At 40.9% G+C, this 15,874-nt stretch overlaps 1 protein-coding gene across 2 annotated transcripts in view; it reads right to left on the bottom strand.

Annotated features, from left to right (window-relative positions):
* The window catches only part of gcgrb (glucagon receptor b), a 77,212-nt gene that overhangs the window by 3,587 nt on the left and 57,751 nt on the right, over positions 1-15,874 (bottom strand). For both annotated transcript variants that reach the window (XM_049572253.1, XM_049572254.1), the window contains exons 2-13: positions 15,061-15,208; positions 14,850-14,946; positions 14,625-14,732; positions 11,405-11,493; positions 10,988-11,094; positions 8,765-8,921; positions 6,220-6,379; positions 4,018-4,078; positions 3,788-3,857; positions 990-1,078; positions 721-865; positions 325-366 (exon numbers count right to left, since the gene is read on the bottom strand). In XM_049572253.1, the coding sequence (XP_049428210.1) occupies positions 325-366; positions 721-865; positions 990-1,078; positions 3,788-3,857; positions 4,018-4,078; positions 6,220-6,379; positions 8,765-8,921; positions 10,988-11,094; positions 11,405-11,493; positions 14,625-14,732; positions 14,850-14,946; positions 15,061-15,114 (1,179 nt within the window). In that variant the 5' untranslated portion in view covers positions 15,115-15,208. The remainder of the gene's footprint in view (positions 1-324; positions 367-720; positions 866-989; positions 1,079-3,787; positions 3,858-4,017; positions 4,079-6,219; positions 6,380-8,764; positions 8,922-10,987; positions 11,095-11,404; positions 11,494-14,624; positions 14,733-14,849; positions 14,947-15,060; positions 15,209-15,874) is intronic.

The following is a 15,874-nucleotide window of genomic DNA, read 5'->3' as shown; positions in this document are numbered from 1 at the left end:
ACACGCGAAGATTTGTGATGAAGATAAAATAACACACCGAGCACTTCATTAAGTGAACATGCTGTTTTGCCAAAGACTAAAAGTTTAGAGATTAGCCGATGGATGATGTTGTGTCTGTCCCACTTTGTAGACAAAGGAATGAAGTGGAACTTGAACAAAGATGCAGCTTTCAGTGATATAAAAGGGCTGATAAAGGCTGGCCACAAGAACACTGATGATGAAAAATGTCTGATTTATCTTCTCTGGACGGGGAAAGGAAGGAACTGCAGCAATGGCAGAGATTAAATTAAGGTTGTACTCGACATGAAAGCACATCAGTCTCACCTCTTTGTTGACAAAGCAGTACAGGATGGCAACCAGCAAGCCCTGAAACAGAAGGTGGAGTTTTAACGTTTCAGTCGTTTCAGACACCAGAAAAGAAACTAATGTCACGCAGTTTTTACTTGTTCTTAAAGGACACAGCTCAGAATATTTAAAGGAGCTGTATGTGATTCAGCAGTATTCGAGCATTAATGTAGCAGCAAACAACAAAGAAGTTTCATTTTATATATATATAATATAAATTATAGATTTTCAAAAATAAATACTGAGTATTAGAGTCAAATTACATTTAAAGAAACATAAAAGAGCTTATATATGTCCCTGTGTGCCTCAGAAAAGACATTCAGAGAGAAAACACAGAGAAATACAAGTTCAGGTCATGTGCCGATGAGCTCCGACCTGGAAAGAGTTGAACAGCAGGTCAAAGAAGAGGCGAATAAGGCGTAGCATGGAGCCTTTAGGGACGTACTCGTCGATGACAAAGGTGAAGAGGATGGCGTGAATCCCAAGCAGAGGAATGAGAGTGAGAGTGGATTTTGCTAATCTGGAACAGAGGAGGAAAAAGGAAATGGGATTATATAAGAAGAAAACTCAGAAAGGTTACTCACTTGCATTTTACATGGTCACAACCTTTATTATTGAAGATGTGAGATTGAGGTATGACTCACCTGAACTTGTAGTCCGTGTATCTCATCTGATGAGCTCTGAGTTTAGACATCAGGATTTTGATAATTCGTATGAATATGAAGAAGTTAATCTGAAGTAAGAAGAGGGGGGGGAGATATCATGTGTAAGAGAGAGACAAAGACCACAGAAAATGTTTTTTGTGCTCTGTGGGATGTGAACTGGCCACACACACACACACACACACACACACACACACACACACAGTGATGTAGTGCAGACCCTCTCCAATGACAGAGAACATTAATTATTACAGCACTCAAGTTATTAGGGCTCCAAATTTGGTAACATGTGTATGTTGTCTTGACAGATGTGTTTGTGTGAATGTGTGTGTGTGTGTTTGAGCGCACCACAAACACACTTTATTTAGGTGCGAATACGTGTGTGTGAACAATAGTTGAAGTGCAGGGTTGTGTTTGGAACTGCTGGAGGATAACATATGACGTTAGACAACTGTACAGCAACTATTTCAGAGATTACGATTAAGAGACTTTTTCCACAGAGCGCATACAGTGCGACTTCCACAGTCCAGGAAACATACGAGTGTCTGAATATTCCACAGTGTCTGTGTGTGCACATGTACGCTTTTGCATGAGGTCGCAAAGGTTGCTGCTGTTACTGTTAATGTGCACTTGTGCTCATAAGTGTGCCCATCCATAATGATGTTTGTCTCTATGGGAACAAGGGGCAGGAAACACACAAGAGGAATTCCACGACTTAATTCTGTGTGTGTGTGTGTGTGTGTGTGTGTGTGTGTGTGTGTGTGTGTGTGCGTGTGTGTATGTGTGTGTGTGTCAGTAGTTGGTAGTGGTTTGCACTTCAGAGTGCAAGAACACCAAAGAGCCTATATAAAAAACAATCTAGCTACAAACTATATGTTAATCGTCCGATTAAGACTAAGCATCTTTGGAAATTTTATGAATTCATTTGATTTCAGTTTCTGGAGTCAAATTTCTCACCATCTTGAAGCTGTTACAAGTTTTATCTGTGAAGGTGTTTTTATTTCTCTTGACCCCTACAAGAGGCCGCAGGATAAATCTGAGAGGTCACAAGATGTCAACAAGATAGGACAACAGCAAAACAGATTTCTGGCTCATAAAATAGTTAATTTTTTTGTCAGACTTACTGTCAACTTAATCTTGGTAGTTTTATTTCCACAGACCTCTAACTGTTTAATAAAACAAGGAAAATTTGCTTTAAATGTATGCAAAAATCTGTATTGAAATTACTGCTACAAAAAAGGGATGCATGCTCCCAAACACATTTTTTCTGCTTTATTTGTAAACCGAATCAGTGACTTGAAAAGACCAGTTAGCAGAATATGTAATATTCATAACAATGTTTTCATCGGTGTATAATAACCTGAAACTAAGAATCAATGTGCTTTTGTTTCCTAAGAATGGGATACATAGGAGAAGTTTCAGTCGTTGCAATCTGCAACCTCACCACTAGATGCCACTAAATGTTACATGCTATACCTTTAAAGTAATAATCTTCAAGCTTTTCATCTAAATAAATGTCTGCTAAGTCAGTACTTATCACCAAATGAGGTAACCCATTGGTGATTGAGCCTATGGCCAACTTATGATTGTATTGCGATATTTTTATATTTGCATTATGCACTGGGTGTCAAGGGCAACATCTGCAGATAAAAAGCTGTGTTAAGTTACTGCTAATGTAAACCAAGCATTTCCTGCTGCTGCAGCTTCACATTAAAGTTGTCTTTTACTATAATGGAGTAGTCACAGGAAATGAAATGTGTTTTTCAGTGAGCTTAACACCACTATCATTCATCATAAATGTGTCCGCAAAACAGGAGTCATTTTTTATTTTTATTTTTTTGTTATGTGTTGACAGCGGATCAGTTTGAAATATTGCCGAAAGTAATGGGAAAGTCAGGAGCAGCCACAGTGAGCTGTTGGATAAGGAGCTGCAGGCGACAGGCTGCACACCTCCAACTTTGCGAGATAACCACCTCCTTTCACTGTGCCCTGCTGTCTGCAGACTTGTGCTGTGCACAGCAGAAAAATCAGATCATGATTGATCATAGAATGACGAAAAATCTCCCATTATTGCCTGACTTCGTTATTAAAAAAGACAATAGTTTGTTTTGCTGAACTCTGTTACCTGTTGTCTTAAACCACATTTATTACCACCAGCATCAAGTGTCCCCAAATCAACCACGACTGAATCAAGGAGATTGCCTCTTTAACTGCAAATTTGTGTGTTGGACTAAAATTACAAGTACTTTATTGCTATGTTAGAGCACAGTGCACTGCAGTAAGAGCCTGGAAAAGAGTCATGTCACACTCTGTCTTCCCCAGGAGACCTAAAATTAGTTTAAACACTTCACTGAACATCTGGCTGGTTTTATTAATTTTTACTCCATAAAATCATAGTTAGAAGCTACACTTGACCACACAGAGTGGCACACTGTCCACATAATCTAAAGTGCTCAGCAAGGAGAGATCATAATGTTACTAATGTACAGGAAACGAGGTGTAATTCTGAGGCAATTCAGTGTTATACTCCACTCCTACTTCCAACATCTGCCTGATCAACACACTGTCAAAGACCCAGAGCATTTGGTACATCTCTATTCACAGCAACATCTGCCAAAACACAGTGGGTGAATGTCAGCTGCTGTGTGTTTGTGTGCCTCTGTAGCTCAATCACATGCCAGCACACTCTGGACATGAATTTCCTTAATCACAATGTTCAATTGTAAGCAGCCAGACAGAGAATATGAGGGTATGAAACAAACAGATATAGACAGTCTTACCAGATAAGCAAACAGTATAGGAGAACGAATGATCCACCAGTAGCCCATGTTAATGTTCCTCTCCCAGCACCTACACACATTTTACATTGTTACATTTTGCTGTTATTGTGATTCTTATTTTTTTTGTCTGTATCCAAAGAGTCTGTACATATTCATACTATCTCACAGGTCACAGATAAAATCATCTAAACCTTTGATTTGATGTGACAATATTATGAAAAGCCACTTACTCCTCGTTCTCATACAGATATTTGACTGTGATCCATGGCAACACGAATATGAGCGGTGCACCTGAGAGCGACAGAGGCAAAAAGTGAAAGTGAACAGAGGAAAACTTTATTGGACATAAAGCTGTTCAGACTGTTGTAATTTTACCAGGTTATTGATGACATCATAGACGCCCCTGGTAGATCATTCACTACAAAACTTAATTTTTAGTACACACAACTAATATGTATATCAAATTACAGTTCGCCCTGTGTTTACTCTTTAAACCCAATTATTATGATTTGTATTATTTAGCATTATTTATGATGATGAGTTTAAAATCTCATTATCTCAAAACCAATATTTCTATTCTCTGCAACAATGAAGACTTGAAAGGTCTCTAGATATGAAAATGTCTGCCTCTGTGACGCAAAATCTAATCTGTTTTTGAACGGTTGGTCTCTTCATCGGACATTATCTGTCCTGTCAGGCTGCAGTGACTCACTAACATCAATTGGACAATCCAGTTTATGTTGTGGCAAGACCATGGTTTGTTATCTCCGCTCAGTGAGGATCCAAAGATAACTATATAATTATATTGTTATCTCAGAAAAGCTTGCTGGAGACTTAATATGAGCATCACAGAAGTCATTAATAGTCATATATTTAGTTGAAGATTAACAACTGCTTACATTTTTAGATGTTTAGTCATGTGTAGCAAAGCACATGTACTCTCATATTTCTATGATATTGTATTACATATCCCACAGTCTTCACTTTAAATGGGAATTCCACAGATCGTATATAAATCATGTCTGTTTACAGTTCTCGGGGAGTGCTAACAAAAACAATAGTTCTTTCCAGGCAGACAACTGGCAAGGTATGTGAAAGTGGTAAACTTATTAATTTCTGTCGTCATTTTCAGGTGTAACTGTAACGTTTAGAGATATATAGTTAAAACAAGTGGTCTGACCTATCTGACATCTCTGCCGTGCTTACTTTATGCATTTTGTTGCTTTGCCAGGGTCTTTGATAAACCGAATCTACCAGCATGGAAGTTAAGCAATATAATGTTGTGGATGGGAGCTGCAGCAAAGCGTATTTTAGCCACCTAAAAAAATCAATATCAATATAAGTGTACACTATATTTGGAATATCCATCCATCCATCCATCCATCCATTTTCATCAGCTTATCCAGGGCCAGGTCGTTGGGGCAGCAGGCCAAGTAAAGCATCCCAGACATCCCTCTCCATAGCAACATTTTCCAGCTCCTCCTGGGGGACCCCAAGCCATTCCCAGGCTAGATGAGATGTAATCCCTTCAGCATGTTCTGGGTCTGCCCTGGGGCCTCCTACCAGTGGGATGTGCCCAAAACACTTTACCCAACCAGCAGGAGGCTGGGGGTGTTTCTGCCTCCCGCTGGAGGTATATTTGGAATACTTTCACAATTTTACCACACACATTAACTGATAAATGTAGCAATAGAGCAACTCTAATGTTCTGCAAAGTAAAATTAAGATCTTTGTAAACAGAGTCTGGTGGCTTCAGAGAATGGCTTCATTCCCCCATCAGAAAAGGGCTGTCTGATGGCAAGGTAAAGCAGTGAAAATATTCTAAATATAGCCTACACTTAAAATGATATTGATTTTTTTTTTTTTTTGGTGGGCCAAAAAAACCCAACCAGTTGAGGCAGTGCTTGCTCAACGTCGTTACATTTTATGCAGGTGACGCAGGGGCTTTCCACCTGGAAGTTAGTGTAAATAAACAGTAGTCTATAAAAGAGACAATATCTCTGATTCTGCAGTGATACCTGCACCATGTCTCACCTTCCCTGTCTCTGCTTGTCACTCTAAACAGTAGTCTCTGTGTTTGCCCGTGTGTTGTCATTTCAAAGCCTGTCATACCACACCTGTCCACTAGATGCCCTCAGAGATTTTGATTAGTGTTACCTGACTCATTCTGAGAGCAGTCACCTGTGCACACAGCTGCTCTGTAGTCTATTTACATACCTGTTAACCATTTCTGTACCTGACTGACTTCCTGTTGCTGATGACTGTGTTCTTGTTAACAACAGACAGAGTGTGTTTGATTTATCTGAACACTGCATTTGGGTCACAGTCCTGTTTACTCTTCTCACTAAGCTGACTAATATCTGTCGGAAAAGACGACAAATACAGCTTCTGTAATAGTCCGTCAGTCACTGTGTAACAGCTCTGGTCCTTACCCCAGCCGATGGACAGGTAAATGTAGAAGTACTTCCTCTCACTGAACACGGTGATGACTAGCAGGCTGTGCAGGTAGATGCCTTCCACCAGCAGCCAATAGTTGTTGGCCATCACGCTGTACTGCATCATCACCATGGCACCACGACACCAAGTAACAGCCTGACACACGATAAAAACAGTCAACAAAGTCACTTTAAAAGCAGTTTCACACAAGGCATGGATTTATGCTGAAAAAGTTGCACAGAGATTCATAAAAATTGATTTTTTATTGATTGCACACCACTGTGGATCGTTCATGTGGAGGAAAAAATATTTTTGAAGACCTGGATTTTAAGGGAAATCGTTTGTTCCTACTGATGTAACACCTCCGGGTCAGAGATAGCTTTCTGACAAAATGGAGGAACATCTTACCAATTTGGTTTCTTAACAAGAATGCTGTGTCTCAAATCACGTACTTCTGTACTTACACTTAATATTTTGAGTGCATAGTGCATTCACACTGAGAAGTATGGAAAAATGCAGTGCACTATGAGTACCCGGATGGTGCACTCAAAACAGATAAGAAGTTGAGTGTGGAACTATGGACACTTCTCGCACTCAATAGTCGCCATCTTGGCTACGTAGCGGAAGGGGAGGGACCACTTTTCAAACTGGAAATGGCGGCCGAGGACTGCATTGTACAAATACATGTGTTTTTTGCACTAAGCACCACTATACTGTTGTCGGGTATAAGCCAGCAGTATGTTTATTAGGTTAATGCAGCAGTCTGTAATGATTTGGTACCGCGAACAATAACGCGAATGCTAATGCTAGTTTGCTAAATAAAATAAAAGAGGGAGACAGGTTTTTCCTATTTTATCTTATTTTGTTTATTTCTCCCTCTCCTCTTGCTGGAAGCCTCGGACCTCCCGCCGCCCGCTCCTGTCTCAAACACGGAGGTCTCCCTCTCCCCTCTCTGCTGAGCACGCCCAGCCTGTTAACAACTGTGTGGCACAAACTCAGTGCTTTAGTAATTAAATAATGTCGGGCTCGGTTCGGTTTCGGACATAACAAAACAGAATGACTGTTGGGTTCGGACAGAAATATGCATATATATACATAGTATACTACATGGAAGTGTACTAACAGAAGTATGTGATTTGAGACACACCACAAGTATTGTACAACAAGCACCCTGACGACTACATCAACAACCAAATAAAGGACAATATATGTAGCTGACTTGCTAACGTTATGTGTTAGTCACGGAACAGGGCTGGCCACAACAGCTAGCCTTAGCATCAAATCTGGAGTTGAATTAGTTTATGTGTTATGTAGTTGATGTTAGCTCCTTAGACATTCTCTGTCTGTCTAGATTTTTGCTGTGTTGAGTGGATACAGGCACTATTTAAGAGAAAACTCATTCATGTTATTCATTTAATACATTTTACTTATTTATTTATTTTTGACAAAATTGAACAATGCAATACGAATAATTTGCACTGGAGCCGGTGTGCATAGTTATCATGTGATCACATGATCTATATTCCCGTACCGCACTTTTGCATTGTACTGTAGAAAGCCCTAAATCAGAGCTCCATAGGGATCATGGCTGAAAATAATACTGCTTCAGCTCAGCTGAATCAACTCTGAGTCAGACTGCAGCAAAATATTATGCTTAGATCTTGGTTTAAAACAGCAGTTCAGAAATCGAGTGCAGCTGTCCTTCACATAAACTGTTTGATTCTGGCATCCACATATATTTTTCTCTTTGCTCGCAATCCTTCACAGCAGTTGAAGTTACAACACAACTGTAAATACATTCACAACATCTCGTGCACCTTGGCACAAAAGCAATAAATCCCATTTATGGTACATTTTTAGTTGCCTATTGCTGATACTTAATGTGGATTGATGCAGACAAAATGCCATTTATACCATTATATATGAGATATACTGTATATTCCTCCAATGCAAATGTAAAGCAGCTTAGCAAGAAAGGAGCAAGTGTAGATGGAAGAAATCTACAACATCTATCTACTACATCTCCCGGCATCAAACATTTCTCTTTCACAACTTTTGATGTCTTCTTCATGAACTGATGATGATATGCAACATTTTCAGGAGACGTATTCTCATTCATAAGATTTATTTCTAGGAAATGACACTTGGTCAAAACATGAATTATTGATAGAGTGGCTCAGCAAATTATATTTGGTAGAATAGATTGTTCAGTTTATTACAGATTTGATGTGTGTGGACACACCCAATCAATATCTAATCAGCACCCTATGAGGTTATGTTTGTGCAGAGTTTTAAAAACTATATTGAATTACTGGGATGTCAACAACAATAGAAGAGCCTCTGAATGTGGCGCAACACTGTGTCTCATTATAACTATTACTTTCATGCGCACTATGTTGCATTCAACTTTGATGTCCCATTGACAGTGCAGGAAGTAGTTTGATATTCATACACTGCGGTGAGTGTGTCCCTTGTTTCTCTCATGCTAAACAGCCGCACAGTTCATAGCAGAAGAGGCTGGTGTGCTGTGTTTGCTCTGACCGGTATGTTGATCCAGGCTTGTGTGTGGGTGTCACTGCTGCTCCTGGGATTCAGTGTGAGGGTCAGTAGGGCATCTTTGACCAGGATGGACACGGCTCTCAGGATGAAGGAGGCAAACAGGTTCATGTGGATGTTGTTCCTCATACAGTGGAGCTTCCTGGTGCAGAGGTGACAGTGTGAGATGGCTCTTGACTTCATAGCACATTTCATACAAAGTAATCTCAATGCGCTTTGACACACAACATGCGTGAATAAAAACAGATTAAATCACACATCCCCAAAAGAGAGCACTAGAGAGACAAATAGACAGGTAGAGGAACTAGCTATTCATAGGACTGGGAGAACAGGTAGGTCTTAAGCTTGACTTTAAAGGATGACACAGTTGCGGAGAATCTCAGATCACCAGGCAGTATGTTCCATAGAGTGGGGCTTTAATGACTGAATGCACCTTTAACAAATTTATTTTGGATCATGGGCAGAGTTAGGGAGACCAGTGTCTGATGATCTGAGGGTTCTGGGGGGTATGTAGGCAGTGAGCTGGTCAGAGATATATTGAGGAGCCAGTCCATTAAGTGCTTTGTCAATACTGAGGAGTATTTTAAAATAAATTATGTATTTTATCAAAAGCCAGCAAGCAAGTGTTTTGAGTATGGTAGTAATATGTTTTGTTTTTCTAGTCCCAGTGACGACTCTGGCAGCAGCATTTCGAATAAGTTGGAGCCATCCTACAGTCTTTTTGGGGAGTTCGGCAAGAAGGGCATTATAGTAATCTAGTCTGGAGATGAGAGCATGAACCAGGTTTTCAGCTTCTGACTGAGACAGGATGGATCTTACTTTGGATATGTTTTTTAGGTGGTAAAAGGCCTTGTTATACTTGTAACATGGCTTGTGAATTTGAGTTCTGGCTCCATGACAACACCTACATTTCTGACCTGCCCACTGGGTTTAAGAGACAGTTAAATCAGTTTAGACTTGATCTCCTCCTTCTGATGTTTGGCACCCACCAGAAGAATCTCCATTTTGTCTTTGATTAATTGTAGAAAGTTGTTGGTCATCCAGATGTTAATGTCACTGATGCAGTTAACCAGGTCATTTATGGGGTTGAGGTTATTATGAGAAAGTGAAATATACAATTGTGTATCATCTGCATATGAATGGTAAGAGACATCATGTGTCTGTATGATGGAACCAAGTGGCAGCATATAAAGGATAAACAGTAATGGACCCAGGACTGAGCCTTGTGGGACCCCACAGCAGATATCGAAATTGCCAGATTTGTGGTTGCCAAGGGGGGGGTGGAGAATGTCCTGCTGATTAAATAGGAGGAGAGACAGGTAACGACATTTCTATTTAACAAAATGATGTAATCAACGGTGTCGCAAGCCACAGTCGGGTCTAATAAGACTAGGACGGAGAGTTTGTTAGCTGTTCTCTTAAACTTTACATCATTTATTACTTTGATAAGTGCTGTGTCAGGCTTGTGGTTGGTTCTAAAGCCAGATTGATACACATCATATGGGTTATGGAGATGTAATGTACCTTTTCAAGTATTTTGCTAAGAAAGAGAATATTGGAGATTGGTCTGTAATTGCTAATTATGGTTGGGTCTAAACTGTTCTTTTTCAGTAATGGTGTAACAACAACACGATACTATATGTTGTATACATGACCTAGCATACAGGAAAATTACTAAAATGATTTTCCAGTCCTTGCTTATTGGATGTCCTATGCATTATTATTATATTTCTTTCTTTCTTTTTTGTTGTTTACATTTTGCCTTTTTGAGTTTCTCCTTCCATCCATCTTTCCTTCATTCCTTATTTTTCTTTCCCACCTTTTTCCCTCTGCTTTTTCCTGATTTCATTTCCTTCCTTGGTTCCCTCCTTCATCTCCCCAACCTTTTCTCCCCTTCATTCACTGCTTCTTTTTCTTCCCCTTTGTTCTGTCTGTTCTTATCTCTCTCTCACAACCCCCTCCTTTTCATCTTCCTTTCTCCCCTCTTCATCTACTCATTCCTTAGTTCCCTCTTTTTTCCATCGTTCTTCCCTCCTGCTTCCTTCCTTGTATTATCGTTCCCTGGTTTCATTCATCACTTTACCCACTTTCCTTTCTTTTCTTTATTTCTTCCTGCCTTCTTCAGTTTTTTCCTTTCCTTTTCTCTTTTCATGCATCTACCTATTCCTCCCTCCTCCCTCCCCTGTTTATTCCTTGTACATGTTGTACCTGAAGGTGATGAGGATTCCCAAGGCCAGTAGCAGAGCTCCCAGGGAGAGTGAGTAGCCCACTGTATACATGATCCGTAACTGATTGAGGATGCGGCCGTACTGCTGCTGCAGAACCAAGAGAAGAGACGAAGTCAGTTACTTCCTTGCATCGTCTTCACTCACACCCACCCATCCACCCACACCCACGCACACAGTGCAGATAAAATTCGGCACAGAAGGTGTAAAAAAGGTCAGAAAGAGCATTTGAACAGATGGAAAAAAATATTAACACGCCGAGTCATTTTAGATCGTGTCAAGTTGTCAAGTCAGTCACAGTCAAAATATCATCTAACCATCTGCCACTGCAGACAGCTTCAAGTATGCTAACTGGAGTGATCCACACACAAACACAACACACTGTGCTGTATACACACACCTCACCAGGGTCGTTCTCACATTCGCTGGTATTCTTTCGTGCCCACTGACCATCTTCATTGCAGACTCTGTAGACCAAACCCTGCTGAACTGTTCACACAGAGACACATGTTACAAGTGTACCCCCCACTGCTTAGAAGTCTTCATTGAAAAATATATGTAGTGTCATCTTTTCTTAAACAAATGGAAATGGTCAATTATTAAAATTAATTCTTGACTTTGGAAAACATTAATTTACTGATTATTTTCTGGGGAATTCAGCCTCATCTTTCAGTCCTCCTCAACAGATGAAGTTGTTGCTAGGTCAAGGCAATAGTTGAGTTGCCATTACTTGACTTAAGTATAGAGCTTTGTCACATGAGCAAACGTCACCTGCACAGGAAAACTGCGTGGCTGAAAGCTCCACAAAATAGTAAGTAGACCTTGAGTTAAATAATAATTAGACATTTTGAGGAATTGCAGTAAGTAAATATGAGGCCAGGTTAGCTAAATTTGGTTAGTTTAGCATGAAGACCAGAAAAAAGGGGGTAACAGCTAACTTGGGAGGTGGATTTTATAACCAATAAACAGAAAACGTTTAGTTTATTCCCCTTGTTTCCAGTCTTTATGCTAAGCTCATGCCAGCTGTACCAGCTTTTAACCCTACTGACACAAGAGTGGTATTAATCCTCTCTAATTCTCAGCAAGAAAGCGAATCCTGGTATTTACCACAATGTCAAACTATTCCTTAAGATTTTAAGACTGTAAAGGATCAGCAAACAAATGCCTTGTTTCATTTTACTCTTTTATTGTGCTGCAGTTAAAACTGACCTGTTCAAAATATTAATAACACAAAACAAATATGAATCCCCAGTTAAACATATTACCTTATTTTCAAGATGTCGTTGGGCCAAAGTTAAATGTTCAGCATTAACTGCTCCAATTAACATAGACAATGGTATTTTGTTTTTACATTTTTCAACCAAACTGACAGCCTGTACAGGGCGATTAAATCACCATCTGTGGAGTCTGTATGGCTGCAACTATGGTCTCACTGATTACTCTGCAAATGGTTTTCTTTAACTGGTTAACCATTTTGTCAGTAAGTTGTAAATAAATGTTAAATAAATGTCCATCACATATTCCTAGGTCCCAAACTGATCTTCAATTCTGCTAAACATCTTGAAATGTTTTTTTTTTTGTATGACAAATCCAAAGACGCAGAGCAAAAGCAGAGGCGGAAGATGTGGTTTGGCTCTCTCCCCTCTCTGCCAGTTCACAGGAGATAATAGTGTGACGAAATCCTGGCAAACAATGGTTGAAGGACGCAAAAGTTCGACTCAAGCACACAGTGAAAAGCCTGAGTCTTCACTCGCAGAAATCAGCACTCAGTGCACAGGAGTCAAAAATCAAAAGGCAAAGGTATCCAAAAACACTAGGTAACAGACGAAGTCAGAATACAGAAAATAGGTCAAACAAAACTATGAAACACACGATGAAAACTGCTGGAACGCTGACGAGTAAACAGCGAGGATGAACTGGCACAGACAAAAGGGATGATAGACTGAATACACAAGGGAGACAGGGCAATGAGGGACAGGTAAAACATATCAGGGCAGGAAAGGTAATTACACAAGAGCAGGAAGTAAGGTATCGGAAATGAGAGCCACAAGTGAGTTACATAAGAAAACAGGAAATAATACATGAAAAAACTGAAATGAAGAACACGTTAGCTTAACAGCTGGACCAGGATATAACAAAAAGACACAAGCTCACTGAGGGAAGCTTGAACTTAGGAGGAACTAACTCTACATTAAAGGCGCAGATCATAGCTGGGCCCTTTATGCTACGGTATGAAGTTAATCTGAGACGTGAGCCTGCACACCAAGAAAGATCAGAAAGCTCCACAGGATGCTGCTCCCAGGTACACTGTGTGAAATCTTGACTCCCTGGTTGGCAGTCGGGTGATAGCCGACTAATATTTGGCCTTCACACTCACTTAGTGCTTCATCCACTCTTTGTAACCACTACACACACTATTCACTACAGTAGCTATCTGATTTCTTTCATCCCACCGAATGACAAGGACATACTGTATGAAGAGCTGTGTTGCCAGTGCGAAGTATTTTCTATTCACTCCACTGAATGACTTTAAAAAAGAGGCCATGAAGAGCTCTTCCTCCGAAGTTGTACTCTCACATCATGTCACTCAATGGACGCTGTGTCCTTGCATTCATAACTTGCATCAGTGCTTCAAGTCAACAAGCGGAACAAGCACTACCTACACTAGAGATGCTTCGAAAGCCTCACTGAACTTCTCATGCAGGTGTGTTGAGGAGCTCTAGCCTGAAAAAGAAGATACTTCCTGCACACCGCGCTTGGAATTACTAAATTCAATTCAAGACATATTTTATTGTTATATTTTAACACTTGTTGTTAACTTGTTCACATTTGAGGCATTGTGCATGCTGACTTTTTGCACTTCTCTGATCATCTATAATGTTACGTCAGGAGTAAGCCTTAAGGGGATCATGTGTTTGGTCATGCATGTGTGAGTCTGTCTATCCGTCTGCCTGCAGCTCATCTCGCACACAACTGGACCAATCAGCCTCAGATTTTGAGAGCACATTTACGACCGTATGCTCAAGGACCTCATGTGGTTGTGGTGATTCCCCTAAACAAACACAATGCGAGCCGCTTGTCTCGCCTCTCATCTCGACTGAAATTTGATCTCCTTCATGTTGCCGGCCTCGGTTTGGCAGTAAATTGCACACGGCCTGTCAGACAGTAGTGGCTCTGTTAGTCTGTTTATAAACAGACAAATTATTATGTACACCACGTTGTCATATTGCTTATCACTAACACATTACAAGTTGGATTTAGTGCCTTGATGTTGGTAGCTAAATCAAAATAAGCCGGGACAAAGAAAAGTTTGATCTCATTTTGAAGCGCAGCATCTGCAGCTTTATCCCATACCAGATAGGTTGTGCTCCACTAAAGTACAACATGATACAAGATGAAAAAAGCTCTTTTTTCCCCCGATGCCATCTTTACTGTAAAAAAGATGGTAGGGACAGTTCAACCGTCTAAAGTGGTCAGGATCTGCTCCAGCAGACGCGCCACAGCTGGATCATAGCCGCCTGAAGAAGATACACACTCTACCAAGTGCAGTTTATATTTTGCATGTTTTGTACTCTATTTATTTACACTCTGCATCTATCTTATCTTACAATAACACACACCTTTTCGATGCCATGGCAGGAACCATGGACAGGAGACATTGACGGTGGTTCCTGGGAGTCCATCAGGCCAGCAGGCGTACTGGTCAAAGGTCCTGTTACACACCAGCCCTGCAGTGGAGAGCAGATCTGTGAAATCTGTGCTTTTGGCTTAAAACAGGCCAGGCTTTATTGTCCTGCATGCATTTTGTACAAGCATGAGCTCACACTGGGAGGAGAGGGGCTCACCTGTGGCGGGGGGCGTGGCGTTGAGGTAGTCCAGGCACTGGTTTTTGTAGCTGCTCCACTGCTCCTTCACAAGCTCCAGGGAGTTAGTAGAGGAGACCTGCAAGAGGAGGAATCCTCATTTTAAGTTTCAGAAACAACCCCCCCATCACCCAAAATTCAGGACATGTGTGTGTCGGTATGTGAAAAAGAGAAGAGAGGCTGTGAGTCGTACCTTTGTGCAGCTGAAGAGCATAAGCAAGGCCAAGAGGAGACACACCTGGGACATCCCACTGATGCTGGGAGGATGGGGGTCAGTGGGGACCAAAACACAGAGGAGGCCCGACACATGAGGCGGTCTCGGACCTATCACACCCTGTGGCCTACACACATGATATGGAGAAGCTTGTTAGGTAGTAGACTCTATGTGTGTGTGTGTGTGTGTGTGTGTGTGTGTGTGTGTGTGTGTGTGTGTGTGCACAAGGGGCTTGCTTGAACCCCAACTGAAAGAGAGATGGAGTGGAATAATAAAGACATCAAGAATCAATAAGCAAGAAAAAACAAGCAACAATCAGTGACTGCTTCTCTTTCACACTCACAACACACACACACACACACACACACACACACACACACACGCACACGCTTACACACATAGCACAGCGAGATGAAAACTATGTTCCTCCACACTGCCAGCTTTCCACAAAGACCTCTATTTGAGAGCTCATCCAGTTGGATTGATTAACACAAAAGCTTGAGCTATCCTTCAGCAAAGCTCCTGGGACGCTTGAGCTGAGGTGAAAATTAGTAGAATTTAACTTCACACTTTCCACAGAAAAAACAACATTGTCATTCATGAAGCAAACTGTGCTCTGTACATATTGGACAAGCGCGGTCCTTTTTCTATACATTTCTCAAAACTGAGAAATTGCCACACAAAAGCATCAATCATGGGAGCACAACGGGTGGCTGTATTATGGGATGGGACAGCAGGGGGGAAGTGGTCACAGGAGAAGATGGTGCCTGTAGAGATTTTCCCACAGTGACAG

The sequence above is a fragment of the Epinephelus fuscoguttatus genome, linkage group LG3, assembly GCF_011397635.1.
Source record: "Epinephelus fuscoguttatus linkage group LG3, E.fuscoguttatus.final_Chr_v1".
NCBI classification, from domain to species: domain Eukaryota; kingdom Metazoa; phylum Chordata; class Actinopteri; order Perciformes; family Serranidae; genus Epinephelus; species Epinephelus fuscoguttatus.
Note: the sequence above shows the minus strand (reverse complement) of the source record. Positions and strands in the feature narration are given on the sequence as shown.